General features: G+C 40.2%; 1 protein-coding gene across 1 annotated transcript in view; it reads left to right on the top strand.

Moving 5' to 3' along the window:
* Nucleotides 1–590: 590 nt before the first annotated feature.
* LOC136288198 (leukemia inhibitory factor receptor-like) overlaps nucleotides 591–22,844 on the top strand; it is a 54,108-nt gene continuing 31,854 nt past the window's right edge. The window contains exons 1-4 of the mRNA XM_066181076.1: nucleotides 591–618; nucleotides 7,848–7,943; nucleotides 20,221–20,375; nucleotides 21,079–21,199. Coding sequence (XP_066037173.1) covers nucleotides 20,294–20,375; nucleotides 21,079–21,199 — 203 coding nt within the window. The 5' untranslated portion in view covers nucleotides 591–618; nucleotides 7,848–7,943; nucleotides 20,221–20,293. The remainder of the gene's footprint in view (nucleotides 619–7,847; nucleotides 7,944–20,220; nucleotides 20,376–21,078; nucleotides 21,200–22,844) is intronic.

The raw sequence follows: 22,844 nt of genomic DNA, 5'->3' as shown, positions 1-22,844 counted from the left end.
CTTTCCCTCCTTCCCTCCCTCCCTCCCTCCGTGGCTCCATCCCTCCTTCCTGTCGGCACTGCGCACTGCTGCCGCCGGAGCTGGGCCGCGCCGCGCACCGCCCGCGCATCCGCGGCATGCGGCCCCCTCAGGGCACGGCCGGGCGGCGCCGGGTGAGTGCGGGATCGCGCCGGGCGCCCGCTCCCGGCCGCTCGCACCTGGGAGACGGTGGCCCGAGGGGCGCGATGATGGATCTTCCCTCCATCCCTCCCTCCCTCTGCCCGCCCCGGGGAGGTGCCGGCCGGGAGGGGCAGAGGGGGGGCTGGCAGCCCCGCCGGGACCCAGCGCGGTGGCGGGGATTTGCGGGCAGCCCCTCAGCTGCTTCCCTGCTATCGTGCGGCTCGGGGCTCGGCCGGGGCTCGGCCGGGGCTGGGGACAGGTGGTGGTGGCGGCGGGGGCGCGGCGGGGCTCGGAGCCGGTGCGGGAGCAGACCGCGGCAGCCTCCCTCGGGGGCGCGGGGGGAGACCGGCGGCTCCTCTCTGCCGCTGCCCGGAGCCCGCGACTTAAATAGAGGCTGTGTTTTGTCAACAGCTCATTCGGCTGGCCGGCAGGTTGGCTGGCTCGAGGACTGAGCAGCGGGTAAATATTATTCTTTTTTTAAATATATATATATATATATATTTTTTTTTTGCACCCCTTTGAAGAATGGACCTTAAGAGGGGACTGCAGAGCCCCTTCTGTGTTTGGGGAGCATCCAGACGTGCCGAGCACCTCGCCGCACACTGGCTGTACAGGGACTCTGGCACAGTGGTAGCTGTGTCTGTTTTGAGTGATTGAATTTCTAATGTGTGTAGATACCGTGTTTGAAAACGATCTCTCAAAACCTTTGAGGCAGTTCTGAAAAGAACATTATTCCCTTGTTAAAATTCAGCATGTAAATTTTTGAATTGACTATGTTGTGCTGGCATGCCGTGTGTTACTTCTGTAGGAATTAGTTATATGCGTGGTTTGTTTTTCACTTGTCATTGGTGGTGAATGCCTTAGAAGTTTGCTATGAATGGGAGTGAAGACCTGGATAAGTATTATAATCACCTAATACTGAGGAGAAGAGGGATGGTGAGCTGTTGTGTAGGGATTGCCACTGGTTCTTTTTGACAGACTTTCACACTTAAAGTTACCATTGCAAAAATAGTCAGATATTTACATTCCATTCTCAAGGCCATGCTCTGTCAAATTTCCTTCAGGAAAGCCTGCGAATTGGGTGGATTTCTGCTGTATTTGAAACTCAGCTTGTTACCTCAGTAAGGCAGTGTGACTTGCCTTTGACATCTCACTTGGAAGTCCGTTCTGCCTTTTCCCCTTAACTGTAGAAAAATTCTTTAAATTCTTCCTGAACCCTTAGTTAAACCCCACAGCGTGAACCCAGTCTTCTAATAAGACTAAGCAGGTTTAGTAGCTGTGAGAAAGATTAAACTCTGTGTCATGCCTTGTTCCCTCTCAAATCAGCATGTGGCAGTGCCAGCTGAGACAGTATTTTTTTGGTGTAGATCCATCAGTGCCCACGTGTTTTATATATAAAGCTTTGCACATCCTGTAGGGGAAGAATGCATGAATGCCTTATCTGCAAAAAGTCTGTGCTTGTCCTTAGCTTATTAACCATTTTATGCTGCATGATTTTGGTGATAAAAATAAGCTTTGATTTCTGTTGATTCCTATACATGAAGGTGAGAATAGACCCAGAAGTCTTCTGGGTTCGGCCACATTTTGAATAAAGATCAAAACAAAAATTATCTTTGAATGAGGGGAAGGATTTGGATGTGGAAGAGACAGGAGCAAATACCATGAGTGTATCCACAGAATTAGTAGCAAGCATCATACCTGCACTTGGTTATTATTTCTCAGCCTGAGTTGCTGGCCATTAGCTGGAGATGGGTCTGCAGGTTACTTTGGAGGTCTAAGAAAAGACATACTTGTGTCAGTAGACTGCAGGGCTGTGATCTACCCTGGAAAATGTTGCAGAGGCTCACAAAAGGAAAGCTTAAAAATCACAAAGTCGGAGCTGGTTTGGAGTATAACTTTTAGGGATTCAGTAGATCACCTCATTTTGTTTGCTTTCTGTTTACTAAGTCTTTGCATTCTTTCATCTTATCACTGTTTCACCTATTCTAACTTTTATGAACATTACTAAATGATAACAGTTTCCATTGAGCACTTTCCAAACACACCACTTTAGTCACTTAGAGCAACCAGTGGCAAGCATTATCTGCGAGTTAGATTGTGAAATATCCCTTTACAGGTGTGCTGAGGAGAGGGAGAGACTTAACCTTTAGGTGAGGGCAAACTCACAGACTTGCCAAAGGCAAATCAGGAATGCACGGAAATAGCCTGTGGAGATGGGTGGAGATGCTCTTCTCAGGGAGGGATACTTTTTCACAGGTGGTAAAGCTGCTGCTGCTACTCTAGCAGGTATTCATAGGACTTTTGATTTCAAGTGCTTGTTGAGTTATGATCTCTGCCTATAAGGTTGCATCTGAGCGTCATGCAGCTCAGGGCTTTAGAAAATGTTTTAAAAATATCTGAATTTATTAACTTGCATAGGTAATGCTAGAACAGAATTGCTAAATGAATCTCTAAATGAGAAACAGCTCTTTTAGAGTATGAATTTTGGATTGCTTAATCCAGTGAGTGTCTGACAGCAAATTTTGTGGTTTATGAAAAGGTATATTTAAAGATGTATTTAAACAACCTAGATGCTTGTAAATTCTGACTCTGTCTTGCAGAGTGCCATATATCACAAGGCTGATGCAGATGGATTATGTTTTTCTTTTCCGCTGCGATATAGTTATGATTACTTCTTTACTGGTAGGCATCAAATTTCTTTCTAAAATTAAGAAAAATAAATTGCTTCTAGATAAGACTTGAGAAGTGCTCTATGCTCCAAAGCTGGTTGATACATTTTGTTCCATAAACAGTTTAATGTAAAAGATGAAAAAAATCCTTGGGACCAAGATCTGGAGACCATGATCCTGCACTTCCAGTGAGTGCCCTCTCACAAGGACATGAGCATGAGTGTTACACTGAGTCAGTGGTTACTTAAGCTTCAGAGAGAAATACCATCAACAGAAGGGCTGTAGTCTTCATCCTGACTCATCTGTCATTTTGAGTAGCCTGAGGTGCTTCTGATACTCTCAAAAGTGCTACAGTGACTTGGGTTGCCTCAAAAAGGGGTACATTCCTGCTGCTTTCTTCTCCTGTGTGTTTAAACAAAAGCAACAGCTTTTTTCTTTAGAACCTGATTCTTTGGTTCTGTGCTCATTTTATCAGCAGATATGAGCAGGGAGTAATTGCTTTGTGAATCTTGAGTGTTTAAGCATCAAGCAAGTGGTATGGCCCTGTCAAAGATGACACTGCATCTATGCATGCTGATGACTGCAAAATTTATCATCACCTCTCCTTTTATTTTTTTTTTCCTCTCTAATGTTTACCTGCAGCTAAGTGGGATTTTCGAACATGTTTCTTTTAGGTTGAAACATCAAAAGTTTGGATTTTATACATGCTTAAATGTCTTCAGGGATCATCTTCCAGAATCGTATGGATTTTTTCCAGAGTCATTTGCATGGCCATGATGAGGGCCATATAAATTCCTAGATGAACAGACCTATTTTCTTACCTGTATTTTCAGGGATTAAGGGGCAGCTAGGATATCTATCATTAGAAAACACAGAAGTCTCCTGTGTTCTTTGCCTTCCTTCCTTACTGACTTACAAACTAACAGATTTTAATTAGAGTAAATGATCTTTGGAAGTTCTTATCTGTCCCTGAGAAATATATCCGGGGTCTGCTTTTCATACACATCATCATTTTTTTGCTGATCACTGCTATCCTCCTTCATCTGGAAAATTTGCAGTCCCTACATTTAAAGACTGTGGGAGCCCTGCTGCTGTGTGTCCGTAAGGCCCTTGAACTCCTGCAAGCACCAGAAGCACAACGGGCTTTTGCCACTTTGCTGCTGTCTGCCTTTCCCTGCTGCTGTCTCTTGGAATCATTCCTAGTAGCAGGTTTCACTGTGAGCAGAAATTGCTTAGGCTAAAAATAACTCCTAAGCCATTGGTATGAATGTTGGTCAGGGTGTAAGGTTTTGAAAGGCATATGTCCCCCCTCCTTTCCATGCACTGTCTGGAGCTGGCACTGGAGTGAGGTCAACTGTTGCTACAACAGAACCAGCTTATCCCACAGGCAGAGAACTGCTGAGTTGTCAGCTGTTGAGTCCAAATTGTGTCTTTTACCTCAGGGAGCACAAGTTATAAAAGCACATGTCATGGAAACAAGGACAGCACTGTGGCAATTCCCTGCTCCTTCTGCCTCACTTCCTACCCTGACCCTCAGCACAGCCCACAGCAGAGGATGGATGGTTGTGTTGGCAGGTTGGATTTTAGCACCACCTCCCCCCTCTATTAGGCCATTTGTTGTCAGGGAGCAGTCTCCTTTCTCATCTGGTTACCCCGCAGTTCAGGGGCAGAGTAGTGCAAAACCAAAAGTACAGCCTTTCAGCCAGCCTCAGTCTCCTGAAATTACCTTAAGCAGATAAAATAGGTTTCTTGAGGTTGTTTTTATGATGCAGCATTCTCTCCCCAGTCAGCCAGTTTCAGTGGTACAGTATTATTGGTTAGAAAATGATTGTGGGGTGTTTGTTTGGGTTTTGGTGAAGTTTTTTGGTTGTGGGTTTGTTTTTTTTGTTTGGGTTTTTTTTTTGGGGGGGGGCATTGTTTTCTTTTGTTTTGAAGGGGGATGGTTGATATTGATGAGTACTGTTATACTAGTGTTCTCTGCCAGTATAACTTTCTGCATTTTGATCATCAGTCAAAAAGTACTTTCTTTTGGAATATACATATATTCCAAAAAGAGAGATATGCTTTTGTGCTTGCTTTGTACCTACAGCTGCACTGATAAGAGCTTTATAATATTTACTGAACCTTGATAGTTTCATATCAAGGTTGCCTGGTAATTTGTAGTGCGTAATCATGAAATTTAAATAAAGCAATGTATTTGAGTGTTTTCTTTAGGTGATAAACACTGTCTGAAAAGTATGCTGGAATGTTTCTTATGCTTGCATAATTTTGTCATTATTGCACAAGTTGCTTAAAGGTATAATAAAAGTACAAGTAACAGGGATGGTTGAGGGTGGTTTACACTGTCAATCTGGCTCAGAAATGGTCCATGTTTTACTTCTGGGCCTCAGCCATCCACTTAAGCTAGTTTTGTTCCCTGAATAAATCAGTTACTTCCCTCCAAGGGAAAATGCAGGCTTGGTTGGCTGTATGTAACTCAGGCACTGTTAAGCATTTTTTCTGGATGGTGTGGGTATGGCCTATGGCAAGGTTGGCTAGGGTGGTGAGCAGAGCAAGCCAGCTCTCTCCCAGCTGGCTTGATGCCCTTGAATGCCCCCCACATTCTGCCCTTGGGCATGACACATGTTTCAGCCTAAAGCTTTAAAAATTGCTCTTTCTTAATTTCAAACACTTTGAACACAGAAGCACAGAAAAAGCTGGTTTGGAGCCAGATGGTGACCCAGGCCACTTGCTGCACAGTTTTCTCATCTAGACCCAGAGTGGTCTCAAACAGTGTGAAGGTGAGCCCATCTGCAGCAGTTGGGCTGTGGGTGAAGACACCTCCACACTTGCAGTCCATCAGGGTGGTCTGAGAATATCTAATAATCATATTTTCTGTACCTTTCTTTCAAATTACATGCATGTTTGAGAGTTGCACATCCTACATGCCTTGGAGAACGCAGAGAAAAGGGAAATTTGGACAAGTGAAAAGAGTCTTGGCTCTGCTCAACGTGGGGCACGTCTGGGCCAGCAGTTACCTTTTGGGGTTATTTGGTGGTATCTGGCAGCCCTTCTCCTTTCCAAACAGGACTTAGCACAGTCATCCAGAAGCTCTTGTGCCAAGACAGCAGTGCTGTTCATCATGTGATGTAACTATGTTTGTATGGCAGACCATGGTTTTCAAGACCTTCTTGAACTGGGTGATCTAATGGCCTCTCTTAAGTATAAAATCAGTGAGGACAGAGCTTCAAAATATCTTCCTTGAATAATGGGTTGTAATATTACTGCGGGGCAAAAATCATTCCTAAATCAAATGAACTTTAGAAGAAAATTATAATGGTCAGTATTATAGGTGGAGTTTCTGCAGATTCTGAAGCCCAGAGGATGAATATAAGTTACAAGTATTCCAATTATAACTAATTTTCACAATAATTCATGTTTTGAATCAAGTTCAGCACTTGCAGCAAGAGATGTGTGATCTCTGAGGTTTTTACAGATACTCTGTAGTAAAACCAAGGAGATAAGCTTCTAATGTTTAATCCTAGGCAGAAAAAAGGCAGGAAATGAGAGAAAAGAAAAAAAGAAAAAGTGATTTATTAATTTATATTGCAAACTTCAGTGTTGTCTTGGGTTATGTGCAAACAAGAACTGAAGTACTGTGTGTGTGAGGTGAACATAAATGTCAAACTCTTTTAGGAATTCTCCTGGTTATGAGGATAATAATATCTGTTCCCTAGAGTCTACCTGTTCCTGTTGTCCTCCTCCCCCCTGCTCCACATGTTTCCAAAGGTCACGGCTGTGGGTAGTCTTAAGTGTACAGGTCTCAAGGCACGTAACTTACGTTTCATCTACTAGAGCAGCACTGTCACGATTCCCAATATAGAACAGCCTTCTCCAAATTAAATGTGATTGGTCTGTTTCTTTTATCAAGATGATGGGAAATTTTGGACCAAATGTTGCCACATATTTTGAAAGACAGGGTCAGTCTGGATGTAAATACAGCAAGATGTTATGTGACCCTTATTTTAATTCTTACCTCAAAGTCTGTATTTTGTCCCTTGCATATTGTCTTCCTTCCCCATTAAAATCTGTATTAAAGTGAGATCTCTGCATATTTGGGCTAATCTAGTCTGACATTGTGTAATGTGAACTAAAGGCTTTAATATTGCATTGAACCCATATTTAAAATTTCTTAGTAATATATTCAGTCTTATTTCAACCAGTTCACTCCTCCCGTGAAAACCTTTGCCAATACTTAATTAGTTTTACTTTTCACAACGTTCACTTTTCAGTGGAGGTCTACTACATGGCATTTCCTCTCATGTATTTATGGTGGGCTAAGCTTAAATCCTTTCTCTGTGTAGGTAATTGAGAATTGCGACCAAGTTACCTCTCTGAACTAAATAGTTTCATTGTGTTAGCCTTTGCAACAACAGGCCCAAACTGTTCAAAGCATTAATTTGATCATGAGTATAAATCGACTTTGAACTGGATGAAACTGTTTCCATTGCTAATGAATAGCTAGTTTTTCTCTTGTGTTTTGGATCAACAGCTTTTTTAAGATAGCTTGATCCATACAGAAAAAGTTGTTAGGACTTTTATTTTCAATATCTTTTATGTATTTATTTGCTTGAGCTGTGATAACTGATACTTCGAAAACTGAACGTTTCCTATTCCTTCTTCATATTTCAACTAGTGAGTAATGCAGCTGGAGTTAATATGAAAAGAATGTATCCTTGAAAACGCTAGATTCTTGTTTTCTATCCTTTTGCCCTGATGCATGCATGCTTGCTGATCAGTAGGTAGCTCTGGCTTGGAATTTGGGCAGTGATTACTGCAGACAGAAACGGGAGCAAGCACTCAGCAGTACAATAACTGCTGTAGAATTAGGTCACTAACATGCTTTCAGCAAAATAGTGTTAATTTTCCTTTCCACACACTCAAACACAGAACGTATACTTAAAATTTCACATCTTTTCTGAGTGATCCCCAAGTGTAGCATTCTTAGCAATGGTTTATATATGAGTCTTTCAACTTCAGGTGCTTCATGTGACTGCCCAGTTCAGCACTCAGCTTTCCTGTACCGGAGACTAAGGAAAAAGCTCCTGCAGTTGGGCTCCTGCCAACAGTGCAAATGTGAGTTTGTGCATACCTTCATTCACAAGTTAGAATTAGTCATATACTTTTGTGTTTGCAAATTCCAGAACAATATGTGTATATATGTGGTTACTGAGGCTTATTATCTTGCATAAATGAGTTAGTCATGAGCAGCACTCCTATGCTGTGAAACACCCTCTCCTCAGAGGACACAGGTGATCTCTGATAGCATTTAGCAGCTTGTTTCATGAGACCTGAGGACAAAGATGAATAAGATGCTGCAACTGAAACCCAGCTTTTGATGAGCTGATCACTTTAAGAATTTAACAAGTATTGGTAAAAATTACCTCCACTTGATTTCTTCTTTTGAAGTAATGACCATTAATTTTTGCTGTATTTAATGATAGTCACTTGTATTGGTTTGGTTTTAGTTTTTTAAATTTTCCTTTTTGACGAAATAAGCTATTCGTCACTTGCATTCCTAATACCTACATAGATATCTGGTCTTTTTAAGCTCTCCTCCTGTGGTTTACAAATACTTCCTGTATATAATATTCTAAAGTAATATACTTATATCCCTGAGGCATATGTATTGGTGGCTAAATATGTTTGCATTTATAGTCCATGTGCTGATTCTGTGAATAGCTCTTTAGTATGGGAAGTTGTAGAAGTGGGAAAAGCAGAGTACTCTCCCAAGATGTTTGAGGTGGTGCTATTTGTATAAGACTTTGTGAGTTATAATAACTTGCTTCGTGGTGAGATTGGCATGAGCTTTTGTAGAAGAATATTTCACACAAGGAAGAAATAAGGATTCGTTGGTGTTCCATGCCATAAAATTTAAGGTTCTGCCAGTCTCTGGATTTAGACAGGTGAACTTGTAAGAATGTGCTTGGTCTTGTGCTGTGTGTCTGGATGGACCTGACTGGATTCATGAAGTGCAGAATTTTTCCTAAGGAATAGAATACTGGAATAGAAACTAAAAAGAAACTGAAACAGAACATTTGATTCATATAACTGCATTCAGATTTGAGGTCTCTAGTTCACCAGCTCTTCAGGTTCCCCTTGCCCCTGCCTTTTCTCCATGTCTGGCCACCTCAATCTGCAGCCACCAGAGAGACCACTGAGAATTGTTGCACGTCTCTTGCTCCCACAGTCAGACTTGCTCAGCACTTTGGAAACAATAGCTGCTTCGTTGCTGACTTGTGAAACAAAAAAGTTAAACATATCAGCAACAATGCATGAAAAATGTGATGAACAACCTTCCACAGGAAGAGGTTTTTCCATTCTCCTGTGTAGGTATACAGAATTTATTGGTGTCAGAAGCTAATAAGTAAGAAATGCTTCTTCTTTGGTGCTTTATCTGCCAGCTCAATACTGAGAGAAGTAAACTGTGAGATTTACTAATAATAGCAGGAAGGAAGAACCCTGTTAAACATAGATAGAAAAGTTGGAATGACTTATGTGTGTAAAATCCAAGGTTGTTTTTTCTTCTCCTCAGCCCTTTTTTATAATCACCCTTCCAAGGAGAAAAAAATAGAGAACTTCTGGAGGTGAATCTCACTTTCAAGGGTGGATTGAAGGAGAAGAGGCAGATGAAGTTACAGATGCTATAATGATGGTCATGTGAAAGTGGCGTGAAGATGTGAGATGTAGACTTGAAATTTTCTGTTCAGTTTTCTTATTCTAAGCATGAATCATGTCAGGAGAGACTTGTGGAACTGACTCACCCTGTGTCCTATTAGTAGCAATCTCAACCTTGTATGAGCTGCTTTCAATTTTAAATTAGGTGCAGCATCATTACCCTTGCAGATGCTGCTGTCTCAGCACTTGCTGGTGGGTTATTTATGGGGATTCAATTCTCTGCTTTTCTTAACTTCTAAAAGAAATTGCAGGAAAGCACTGTTTTATTTTGTAGCAGTAAAAATCATGGATTCTAGCCATTGTGTGTATTATTTTAAAATGTTCATATCTTCATTGCTTTGTTCCTTTTTCTGAGAGTTATTTTAATGCTGCAGGGTTTGCTTTACTATTTTATCCAGTTTATTTATGTTGAAACCAGGACAACATCCCTGCAAAGTACTTTTATAGCAGTATTTACTATTCTGGGACCCTCCATGAAACACCTAAAGGGCTGCTAGATTTTTGTACATCAAGGAAAATAAAGGCATTTTCTAAGAGAGAAAAACGCAGCCAACAGACGAAATATTGATTTAGATTATTAAGAAAATAATCTAAATAATCTTCTCATTTAGATTATCCTGAAAAACTTTGTAAATTTTAGCATCTTTTCATGTGGACTGAGAGATTTCAGTCTATCTTTGAATTTTATTTGCAGTCATTTAGCAAAAATTGGAAACTAAATTTGAACTTTCTTTCATGTTTTATTTTTAGACAATGTGCTGCCCAAACTGAATGATCAGACTAAATTATTGTAAGCAGAAGTCTGGGTGTTAATTTACTTGTAAAACAACTACATCTTGTGCCTTTGGCATTACAGTAAGTGATCTGTTTCAGTTAGGGCGATACACTTAAGGAAGTGCTATGTGAAGGAGCACACTAAAACGGAGGTGAGGCTATATGTTTCTTGGCAGCATCCAAGTCTGTTAGATGGGTAGAAAGGATAACATGAAAGAGTCAGTTTATGTTGAGGCACTGAGTTGCTGTGCTGCTACAAGATCTACAAGTGGACCATAAGCCCTTTGCAGGGACCTCTGTGAGAGGAGCAGAGCAGAAAAGGAGGAGTAGTGTTGCCTGCAGAAAGCTGGATTAGTGTGCCTGCATGTCTTTTGGGTCCCTGGCTCCAGTGGAAGCTGTGAGCAGCAAGAGAATGAGGGAGTACTGGTATCATAAGCAGGCATGAGAGTGAGTCCATGTATGTGCATGAAGTGTGTGGTTCGTATTAATTTTTTATAGCCTGTGTCTATGAGTTGATAAGGAAAAAGACCAGCTCTGATTTTTATCAACTGTAGAAATCTATATTTGTATTTCTGAGTACTTAATTCCCACACTTTGCTGCCTTAAAAGGAGGGATATGCATGTATGTATGCATAAGTGGAAAAGTCCAGGGGAAAAAAAGTACAATTGAAACAGCATGTAAAGCAAATAAATGAAGGAAATACAACTGCTAGGTAATTACACATGGACTGACTTTCTCTGATGATGTCCTGCTATGTTGTACACCTTCCTCCTTTGTCAAGACTGGAAAGGGAATGGCCGCACTGAGGGCCCACTTGTGTGTGGAGCAAAGTGCCCACCCCCGTGGAAGGGTGGTCATACATGATAACATGCTGCAGTATGTCTTGATGTGATCTGTCAGATACTCATTAAGAGAGGAACTAAAACTGTTCATGAGAGCTTTTAGTCTCAATAAAGATTAGTACAACAGGAATTTGTCAGAAAACATAGATCTATAGTTTCAGGAATCGCCTATTTTCTTGATTTGTAAAAAAAAAAAAATCAATTTATTTCTCGTAAGTGCCTCTCATTCCTTACATTCACTCTAAAAGGATATCGCATAACTGTTGCTCTTTATTCGCAACATATTATTTAATGTGAAAGCTGCATTTCAGCATTTGATCTATTTATGTGCTCCTTGTACACGTGAAGAGAGACTTTCTTTGGATTTGGTTCATTGTATCTTAAAAATAATTTGAATACCACAGGTTTTATTGTAAACAATGAAGGATTCCAATCCTTGGGTCATTGCCGGTTTTTAAAAAAAAACACTTGGAATTGCTTCAGTAATTATCAGTGTTCTCTTATAAAACTAATTAGGCTTTTCCTGTGATGGAAAGAAGATTAAAGGTCATATAGTTCAAAATAAGTTTTTGTACATTTCCAGATAAAGGAAAATAAACTCTCATTAATAAAGTCAACTTCTTTAGTGTTTGTGAGTTCATAAGGCCATATGAGCTGAAGGGAACTGGCAGGGACAGAATTATGCAGATAACATGACTCTTCTAAGGAACAGCAGTTTCATTCTGCAGTCTTTGTAAAGTCTGAGTGATGTGGTCTGGCCCTCGAACCTGACATTAAGTGAAGTGCAGTTGACAATGTGGGCAAATGACATTTTCCTCAGAAGACGTGCTGTTTTGAGAACTACACAGTGGCTGGCAGTATCCTCCAAAACTGAAATGTGCTTTGAAATAATTGGATTATGTTTTCTTCCAGTTATGTGTCAGTAAAATGCAATAAGCACCAGAGAAGTGAGAAACCTGTCTGTGTGTTGTCATTGGATTCTTGGTTTATGTGCTGCAAAAAAAAGTGGGTGCATTTTTTTCTATGCCTTGCACCTGCATTAAGTATTGAAAAGGCATAATGGGTTGCCATTGGAGTCATGGTAAGAGGTATTTTTTAGTAATCAGACTTGTGTGCATTTGCTCACTGTGCTTGTTCCATGCTGTGCTGCAAACCACAAGAATTCAAGGAAGTGTGTCGATCATGAGGTCACCAAACTCAAGCATATCAGGAAATGTGTGTGGCTGAATCAGATTTGTAAAAGTACATCCTTCATCTCCATACAATATTAATTTGCCAGTTGTAGTAAGTATCAAGAAAATTTTTGAATGGGTTAAACCCAAGTGTGCAAGTGACTCTGAGCTGTTTCCTTCTCCTCCACAGCACAATAACCTAGAACCAAAAATTCTCTTTTGGCCAGTAGTCTCCCTTAACCTTCACCCCTTTGCTTTGTTCTTTGTTCAGCTGATTAGGTGTTTTCCATCTGCACCTCTATTGCAGAAGAATCTGTGCTTGTTAATTTGAGCTGACTTCCTAAGGAAGCTGGGCTTATCTGATAATGTGTTGTCTGTCCCCTCACCCTTGCAGTAACCTTTGAACACACTGCTCAGGTTCACTTCAGTCAGGACGAGGAGGTGAGATCTCAGCATACTGTGTCCTTACAAACTTGGTGAAACTCAGCAGCAGGATGGAGAAACCCTGCTGAGGAAATGGCTGCAGTGGCAAGTCAGCCTTTACTGTACTGCAATCCAGACCTTTGTAGGGTGCCTTTTCTGATGTCTAATAAGGCCTGGGGGTAATCTATAACAATATTGTCCTAATATGTAATGACAGTAAATCATGAACAGGCTTGCAAATATCCTGAAACATATTTAGGCTATTTTTGGTAGTATTCGGGTTCTCTGTGTTTCTCAGAAGAGTTTGTTTTTCGTTGTTACCATCTGGAGAGCAGTGCTGTGCTCCTAGCAGTCATTGGTGTGCTTGCATTTAAACATGTACTTGATGACTAATTGATATGCAAGGAGTTCCAAAATCAGGAGTGAGACACCCAATTTTCTTTTGAAAGTGTCTTCATTCTTCTGAAAATTTCATGCTAGGAGCATTAAATGCAATGCCTGGCTTGGGAAGTACTCTTGTGTGGGGTACACTGAACAATGCATGAAAAAAATTACTCTAGTGGGACTAAGAGTTTTTAAATTAGCATGCAGTTTAATTGAAAACAGGCATAAATCAGTGAGAGCAAAAGGCAAAGTGTGCAAAATGTATATTTTGCTTGAAAAACAGGAGAACTCTCTTAATAAGTTACCTTTTGATTGTGATAGAAAAGATCAGTTCCTACAGTCTTTCTTTGCTTTGTATTGCCCTTTCAGTCCTTTCATCTCTGCCTGACTGCTCCACCTCTTCAGTATCACTGTGCTTTTTTCTCTCCAGCTCATCAGTCCCAGCAGAGGTATTCTTCCCAATGGTCTCTGTGTTGTTCTTGTTTGGTGAGGGTTTTTTTTGGTTTACGTGAGTAACATGAAGGAGTCTTCCATTGTACTTTCCAAATCCATCTCAAAATTGTATACATTGTTATAATCAAAGTATTTGATATCTGCTTCTGCTATACATTTTCCTTTCTTTCAAAAGGCAAGTCCTGGGGATCTCAGTTTCTCTGTGTGTGTGTGTATGTTGTGCTGTCCAGCAGGAACTAAATGCTTTCATAAAATCATTCTTGAGTTGTGGTGCTTTTTCATGAATTTGTCATCTCATGTCCTTGCCAGGTAAAGGTACTTCTCATGCAAATCACCACCTGGAAATACCCTGCACCTCTCCCAGTCTGCTGCTTACTTATTTGTATTTCCATAGTGTCCAACAGTCCTGGAATCAGAAAAAAAAAATAAAGGAAGAACTAAAAATACTGTAACACAGGTGCACTTGCAAGTTGGCCTTAGAAGCTGAGACAGGTGACATACTTACTCCATGTGGGGTGCACTTTTACCCTCAGTAAAATTTCTTGCGAAAATGCTTGCCTTTGTACATGGTGCTTGAGACCAAAAGCTTTGAAAATTAAATGCTGAAGTGTTGATCCTTGTGTTGAGCTTCTGTCATCACCTGATTTCTGATTTCTCCTTGCAAAGGCAGGCTGGTGTGCCTACAAGATTAACTGCAGTGGCTTTCCAGTATCTCAGAGGTGATGCTGCTGTTTGGCAACTAGAGGAAGCAATGAGGAGGGAATTTTTCTTCTTGTGCTTGACAGCAAAAAGATCCCAACGAAACAAAGGTCTCATAGGACTGAAAGTTTGGCCTTGTGTACTCCTGCACATTTACTGAATAATATATTAACACCCTGTCTTTGTTTTGTTTTCTTTTCTCCTGCTGCAGATTAGAAGACATTTGGTGCAGATAGGAAACTTGAATTATTTTATCAGCTTTCAGAAAGAGAAATAGCAGATTTTTAAATTAATTCCTCAGAACTGGGGAAAGCCAGATTCCCAAATGGGACTCAGTCTCCGTTTATAAACGAGTTTCGGTGATTCATGTCCTGCAAATCTTTTTTAAAGTGGAATGGTGCCATGTTATAAAACAGAGAGGGAAAGCCTGCATCTAGATTACTAGAGATTTTTGTCTCAACTTTGGAAATTTTTTCAAGGAGGTGGAAGAATGTACTCTATTGAAAAACAGCCAAGCTCCCTCTCCCTAGAATAAATCTTATTCTTCTTCTTTTTTTTTTTTTTTTTTTTAATTACTCAGCTAGCTTTAAAGTCAATGACTGAAGCCTGTGGGATCAGCTGTCCTAAAGAAAGGCAGTTCATCTTCTGTTTCTGTGTTCATTGCCTTTACTGTCAGCTGTATTGGCCATTTGCTTGGTTTCCCAGAAATGTGTACTTCTGGCACGGTTTTTCAGATAGGGGAATTTTTTTGGAAGCTTTCGGTTGGCAACCGTAGAATGTGTAATTTGATATATGAATTTTTACCTGGATGTGAGTGTGTTTTCTTTCACTTTGAAGGTTGAATTAGTATCTTTCAGCAGAGACAAGTAAAATTATCTTTGTCGACCTGCTGAGCAGAGTAATTTTTCTTCTAGCAAGGTTCCATCTAGGTACATACTTAGCACCTGCATTTCTGCCTGACAGTATTTGGGATGATGGCTGTCCAGGATTGCCAGAAATGCTTCCTCTTATCATTCTGTACAATAATTTTCCTTGAGAGCTTTTTATATCCCATTTGGTGGTAAATTGTTATGATACCTTTAGCTCTGGAGGCAAAATGTAAATTGTAACTTGAGAAAATTTATTGACAAAGAGATTTCTTCATTTGCATTTACTACATATTTTTTTACTGATTTCGTGGTTTCATCTACAGTTCTTCACTCAGTTTCCTAAACCTTCTGTGTAAGCTGAGTTTTTAACCATTTCTTTTCAGGTATCTGCATCTGGAGCAGAATTATAAATAAAAAACTCTGGCAACTAATCCTCAATTCATAGACATTTTTAAAAAACATTTCTGGAGGCTTGTGACTGTCGGATCAGGCTGCAGGCAGAAAGGATGGAAAGATTATTAATTTTTTTTTCTTAAGCTGTTTTGTTTGTTTGTTTTCAAAGTGGTTTCCAAGCACTTGACAATGAAATATATTCGGAGACCAGAAAACTCAAACCTACAACAAAGTTTACAGAACTTTTGTGCTTAGAGAACCGATCTGTTACAACTGACTAAGAAAACACTTTTTGTTTTTTTTAAGAGAATTGAGCATTTGGTGAGCTATGCTAAAAAAAAAAAAAATACACAGAACCAGTGAAGCCAAGAAATACATAATAACAAACAGTCAGAAAGAGACATACCAGTTATTTTCTGGTTTCCCCATTAAGAGGTTAAGTCTAAAGAGGCTGGTAATATCTTAGCTGCCCTTAATTTCTCAGTTTGTCACCAGAACCTTTAACCTTCTTTACAGCTGTCAAGTTTTTGAAACAAAGCTGTCCTCACATATTTTCTCATATTATTTTGGAGTACTTTTCCCTTTCTGATCTATCTGATCATCACTAGATGCACTGACTGCGTCAAAACATCTTTTAAAGTCATTTAGAAGTCCATGATGACTATTGAGTTCTTTTGAATATCAGCCACCAACTGCTGGCTTCAGTGGTTAAGAATCTGAATCTGTTCTTTTGCTACCTTGTCTGTTGAAAAAGAAATTCAGAATCTCTTTTTTTCTGACCACAGGCACAAGGGTAGTTCCTCTGCATGACATAAAGCCATAGACAGAAGTCAGGACATTCCCGTGTGCCGTACCTTCCAACAGTTATGATGGAATCCTGCTTGTAGTAGCTGCTTTTAAAAGAGGGCAGTTTACACGGAATGTCATGCCTTTGCTGTTACTATACCATGAATTTGCATATGAATACTTTTTAATGCATCCACAGTTTTTTTTTTTACTTAGCATAGATTTATGGAAGGTTCTTTGCATATTTTAAGATTTCAAAAGTGAAAGACCTTTTCAGGCAAAGACTTTAAGGTGAACTTGCTGTGCAAACACACTCACGCTCAGTCAGGAGGTTTTGCAGTCCATTTGAGGATGAGATTGGAGTCTGAAGTACTAAATAAACAGCTACGTGGCAGCTTTGTACAGCATCTGAGGCTGGATCACACACTGAAATTGAGTCAACAAGGTCTGAATGTAGGAGAAAGCAAATACTACACGGGCTGTGTAAACACACAGGTTTGCCTTAGGAAAGTTCCTTCATTGTTCTTGATAATGGTCAGGCCTCAGGGCAGAGATATTTCAAAATTGTGGATACAGCAGCTTTGGTTCATGGAGAAATGTTTATTCCAGGAATGATCAGAAATCTAAAAACTGAGACTGGGAAATGGTGAAAACAAATTGAAGCTTTTAAGGGAGAAGCTATTAGAGATCTGATATCAGTCATCTTCTATGTAAGAGGTTGCTGGAAGGCAGAGGATAAACTGTTCTTTGTCTGCTGGAGATAGGACAAAGTACTGTGCTTAAAATGGAGCAAGAGATAGTTGTGGAGCACATTTGGAACACTGATTATAGTGCCAGTGAAGTGACATGAATATATTGCCCAAAGAAATGAGATTGTTACCGGATGTGCTATTGCTAATATTTTTCATATGGACAACTATTAGAAGTGGTTTAATTCTAGTAGCTTTTTCTGGTGGGAGAAATGGGCTTAACCCCCTTCATACTATTTTTAAAAACAAAGACCTACAGTGTAAAGACATTTACATTTAGTAACAACAGCTCTTGTTGCACTCCAGGCAAACATGGTCAAGGTTTTACCTTCTTCTGGCAATGTTGTGCTCGCTTGTCCTAAATAGATATCCCTGCTCCTAAGAGTACCTTTGTCTAGAGGATACCATGCTTTTCTTGTCTTCCAGAGTAAGGAAAAACATCCATACCTTGCTTGAGTTAGTCTTGAACTGATGGAAGGCAGCTTTCATCCAAAGAAAGTAAGCTTCCTATTTTTAAAGTACTTCAATTGTTTTGTAACTTTTTAATAAAAACAAGCCTATAAATGGGAATCTTTTCTCCTGGCAAGTGGCATTTAATTATGTGACATGAGGCTTCTAATTGCCAGCTTTTCATCAAGTTATAAAATGTGTATTATAACACAAAAGCTAAAGAGTCTATTCTTGTTATGATAGACTGTGGTTTACAAGACTCTCATCATACCCTGCATGAGACTATATAGGTTCACTTCTGTGCCTGACTCTGAAACTGAAATTAAAAGTGTGCATAAGCTAGGAGAACTTGGTATGACTCAGACTTCTTGTAATGCACTGCTATGATGTTATTCTTAAAACTTCTGCAGCGGGAGGACAACTCAGTGAGCTACGTGTTGAAAGAGATGCAGAAAATCAGATTTTCTTAAAATACACACACACACATAGTTGCTGAATCTACCTCATAAACCTGGCATGACTAAACAGGTTTTGTACAAATCTACACAGGTAATGCGTTTAGAGGCTTTGGATTAATATGAGAGGCTTGGGATTTAATTACCATCACAGCTCAGTTCTCTCTCCTTCAAGTGGCATCACTGCCTTTTATTCTTCCCTTGACTTTGCCAGCTGATAGGAGACTGTCAATTGTGCTATAGAGCTTGAAATCTTGGGTTTGGACTTTTCTGCAAACCAGAAATAGCCTTTGAAGAAGTCCTCAGAAGGAGATAAAATTTACATATACTTCATAGACCGAAATAGAAATCAGTCTTTTTATTCATGTAACTCCCAGGCCTGTCTGAGTGATCTTCCTGCTGTTTACGAAGTTAGACGTTTGTGAGCAAAGTTTAAACCTGGAGATAACATCCCATATTTTCATTAATAACATGGAGAAATACAATATGAATACCCTGAGATACACCAGAATGCAGAGGGGGAAATTGGCACAGAGATTAGTATATTTTATATGTTGATTGGTTCTTTATTCATCTTTACCTGGATTTGTCAATCTCTGCTCCTGATCTGGCTTTTAATTTGTTGCACAGCATGAATATTACAAATAAGGAATATTAGAAAGAAACTCTCTGGGGGCAGTGTAGCTTAAATTAGTATGTGTTTTGTGAGGTTTTCAAGTAATTTGAGAACATGCTGAAATTAAAATAATTACTAAGCTTTATAGGTTCCCCTCCATATGTAGCAGTGGTCTTGACCATAGTATTTCTCTCATGTCTTTTGCTAGCTGGAACTTTCCTTTAACCTGGTTATTGCAGACCAAGAGAAAGAAGAGAGATGGCCCCTTGTGAGCAGCTGTGGATTATTTGGCGTAGTGCTGCTACGTTTCTCCTTGCACAGTACAGATTGGTAATGGACGGAAGATAATTTCATGTATTTCCAGCTATCCCCTAAGGGAAGATTCCTTAAAAAAAGCCCCAGGCAAATGAAAAACCAAACTAATAAAAATACATGGTTGTATTGCAGGGATATGAGAGCACAGCCCTGGTGGTGCAGGGAGCTTCAGTGTAAAGGAATTTCTTTTAAAATTACAGAGACTTTTAGACAAAGTTTGTTATTCTGATGATGTTGGTGTGGCTTTGGAAGATATTTCTGAGACAAGGTCAGGAGCCTTTCAAAATAAGAGCCTAGACAAAATGGGAGCAAAGCTGCTCTGTAGGACAGGTAGGTTTGGTCATATTCTCACTTGAAAATGACCCAGCTCCTGCTGTTGGTTGCTGAGAGAAGACCTCTGGCTACATGAGAGTTTCGGTCTCTGGAAGGGTGCTGATGTCTTCACAGATTTCAGGTAGCAGGGAAACCATGCACCAGGTATTGACTGAGCTTTTGGATAGATTTTCCTTCAGTTTTTCCCTTTTGACAACAAAATCTGAAGGTGATCGATGTGTGGGTGGAACTGAGTGTGTGTTCTCAGGGTTCTGCTGAACAGCCGAGCTTCTCTTTTTAAAACGAGAAACCTGTTAATCTTCAGTGAGCACACTGAACATAATATTCCAGATAAGATTTTACTGTAAGGTCAGTAGTTGCAGCAACAAGTACTTTTTCATAAAGAAATGCCTCACTTCTTTTTACCCATTATTTTTCCTCCAGGGGTTATTAGTTAATACTGGATGATCCTGGGTGATCAGATCTGGTTCTGCAATGTCTCAGGCATCCCATAGCTTTGAACCACAGCTTTTTGAAAGTTGAGCAGAGGAAAGAAGAAAACAGATGGTGTGTTTAGTCTTAAGTGCGTAAATGAATCAGAGGACATTTCCATTCACGATATACAATATCCTTTGTAGATATGACATTTCATCTAAGTTGAAGAGGCTTATCCTAGGGGAATAATACTCTGCCATGTCTACTCTGTTTTGGTATCAGATAGTCCTGAAGAGTACCTATGAACTGTTGAGTTTTACATGTCTGATTCTTGAGGAAATGTTTTACAGAAAATACATGAATCAAGGAGTTGTTGTAACAGGGAAAAGATTTGTTTGCCAGATGAAGGAAAAGGAGTCGCTATGCCTGGAAACATTACTGTAGAAGAAAAGTATATGGAACAAAAAGTGGCATTTGTGGCATACCAAGTCCAGAATTTAAAACTTTGGTCTTTTTTTTTTTTTTAAATTTCTGTATTTAATTTTAGAACTGACCAGCTTGTTGGAAGATGACGTTTACTCCTGCTTAAAGCTGCTATTCTTAAAACAAACAGTAGAAGAATGTGGAAGAACTCAAGCCTCCACTGCCTTTTAGCACTAGCTATTTTATGCTTAAGAAGCTTGATGTATAGCCAAGAGATAGGTAAGGTTATTGCAATGTAATGCGCTAACTACTTCTTCTCTGTAGCTTCTGTGCCTTGTAATTGTGTTGCTTTCCTACTATATGTATGTTCAAAACCTGTCACCTCTGTGGCCCCAGACCATCCTAGCGATGGGGGCAGTTCCAGGCCTGGTCTCTGCATTTCAGCACCCAGCAGTATCTTGCAAACCAGTGCAAAACTGGGTGTTAAATTCTTCATAGTGCCACTGATGATCTCCATATGCATTGGTGTAAATGTCTGCATTGAGACCTTTTTGCTGTACATGTTGGCTCTCTTCAACCATTTCACACATTATCATTAACTGCCCTTCTGTCATTAATTGTCCTCCATGTATGACATGGAGGAGAGCAAAAAATCTCATTAGTTTAAAATCAAAGCTTGTGGTTTTGTCATTGGCCCAAAGCCTGCTTATTAGGCTGGGCAAGGAATGGGTATTGTGGAAAGAGGCAGCTGCCTCTGTTATGCATATAAGTATAAACCCAGATCTCAGGTACCTCTAGAAATCTGCAAGTCTGTGGCTGTCTAATCAGGCACACAAATCATTCAAGAGTTTTAAAATACTGGCCAGACATAAATGCAATAAAAATGTAAGAAGAATGCCTACAGATGTGAAAAATAGCAGTTGTTTTACAGTTGCTTATTTTTGACCTGCGATTTTTGACTGTATTTCTTATACGATTTCAGCCTCTCTAGGGGACCCCCAGAATCTGAAATGTGTAACGCATAATTTACATAAAATGCTCTGTACTTGGGACATCACCTCAAGAGGAAGACATGGACAAACTGACTTTTGCTACACTACCAAGTAAGTCCCCCCACATACCTGGTTAAAAAATACCAAATTGTGATGAAAGTAGTTTTTCCTGAGTCACTGCCCATGGAAATTGTGATGCTGTTGTTTCCCAGCATCTCCCCATCAGTTTTCCTTGGGTGGTGCTCCCCCTAGGCCCTGTTAACTCAGGCAATGGCAGGGTTTCTGGCAAAGTTGTTCCATGCTAACAGTTCGCCTGCCAAAATCTGCTTGCTGTTTTCAAAGGACTGGAAGATGCTCTTATTTACTCAAGACTTCTCTGTGCGTCTTCCTATCCCTTAATCAGAGTTTTAATGAGGGATGTCTTCAAAACAGGTTCACTCCAAAAGGAAATGAGAGTTGGAAGCAATGAATCCCTATGTTTGGGCCAAAGCAGTAGAATATATGACACAAGTGTTGAGATTCACGTGGATTTCGTGTGGAAAAACATGAACTATCTCTCAGCAACTGCCTTACAACTTATAAATTTTAAGCTGTATTAGAGGAAACATAAAAATTATTTCACATTTGAAACAGCTTTTCTGAAGTGAATGCAAGTTGAGAATTTTGAGAAAAGTTAAAAAAAAACTTAAATCTTCTGTGTGTTTTTTTCACTAATGAGAACTACATGTTCAATTCCCCATGCTGTGGGTCTGCCAAATACTTATCATGTGCTAGGGATGAGTTCAAATCCATTCTGCATCTTGATCCTGCCCCCAGTCCAGATATTTGTACTGTCTTTTTTTCCTGTAAATTCTGCAGGCAGCCCAGACTTTTCCTTGGGGTCCCAGGGCTTGGCTGCACTTAGTCCACCTACATGCTTGATTTTCTGTCTCATTATTCCTGCTGCATTGCCAGCTATCATTTCTATTTAAAAGACACCATATATATGACTCTGTGGCCAGAGTTCAGAAGTGCACAGTTCGTGAGGTACTGCCCTTCGGACAAGAACAATCATGTAGCTGCTGCTGTTTCTCCTTAGCAAAGCAGGACAGGCTGGGGTCCCTGAAGCAGAGAGTCTGAGATGAGCTTGGTGCAGACATCCCTGAGGGAAAGGGGTTTTGTTTTTCAGTTGCCCAAACATTCTCTAATAATGTCTCAGTACCGAAGAGGGAGCAGCCTTTCTGAGCACTCAAGTCTCAGCTGGCCTTTGCTAGCCCAGAGTCTTGTATGAATCTTAAGAGTTCAACTCAAACTCTTGACTCCGGCTGATAGGAGCTCCAGGGTCCTGTTCCAGTTCATAAGTGAGTAACAGTCCCTCAGCAGGAAGTCTGGCATTGTTCTCTCTGCTTTCCTTCCTGCCATCATTCCCCCAAGAGGAAGGTCTGGATTTTTCCAAACTTTCTGCCTTTCTGTTGCGTATCAGTGATAATAAGCAAAGGGACTTGACCCATCCATTATTGTTTCCTGTATATATCTACATCTTCAAGACAAAAGCCAGATCACATTGTGCTGAGCACTGCACAAACATTAAGCACAGGCTACATTTTCACCTGGGATCTTAGGAATCCTCTGCCCTGCTCTCTGCTCTTTCCCTGTGACCTGAGCAGCAGAAGGGAGTTAAAAGATTTGTTCTAAGATGTGGACACCAGTGGTAATCCTAGTTTTTCAACCCATATGCCCTCACTTTGAAAAGAAATGGAGGGGGAGTGAGTCAGGA

Source organism: Chamaea fasciata, unplaced genomic scaffold (genome assembly GCF_029207755.1).
Source record: "Chamaea fasciata isolate MVZ Bird 193981 ecotype frontalis unplaced genomic scaffold, bChaFas1.0.hap1 SCAF_4, whole genome shotgun sequence".
NCBI lineage: Eukaryota > Metazoa > Chordata > Aves > Passeriformes > Sylviidae > Chamaea > Chamaea fasciata.
Note: the sequence above shows the minus strand (reverse complement) of the source record. Positions and strands in the feature narration are given on the sequence as shown.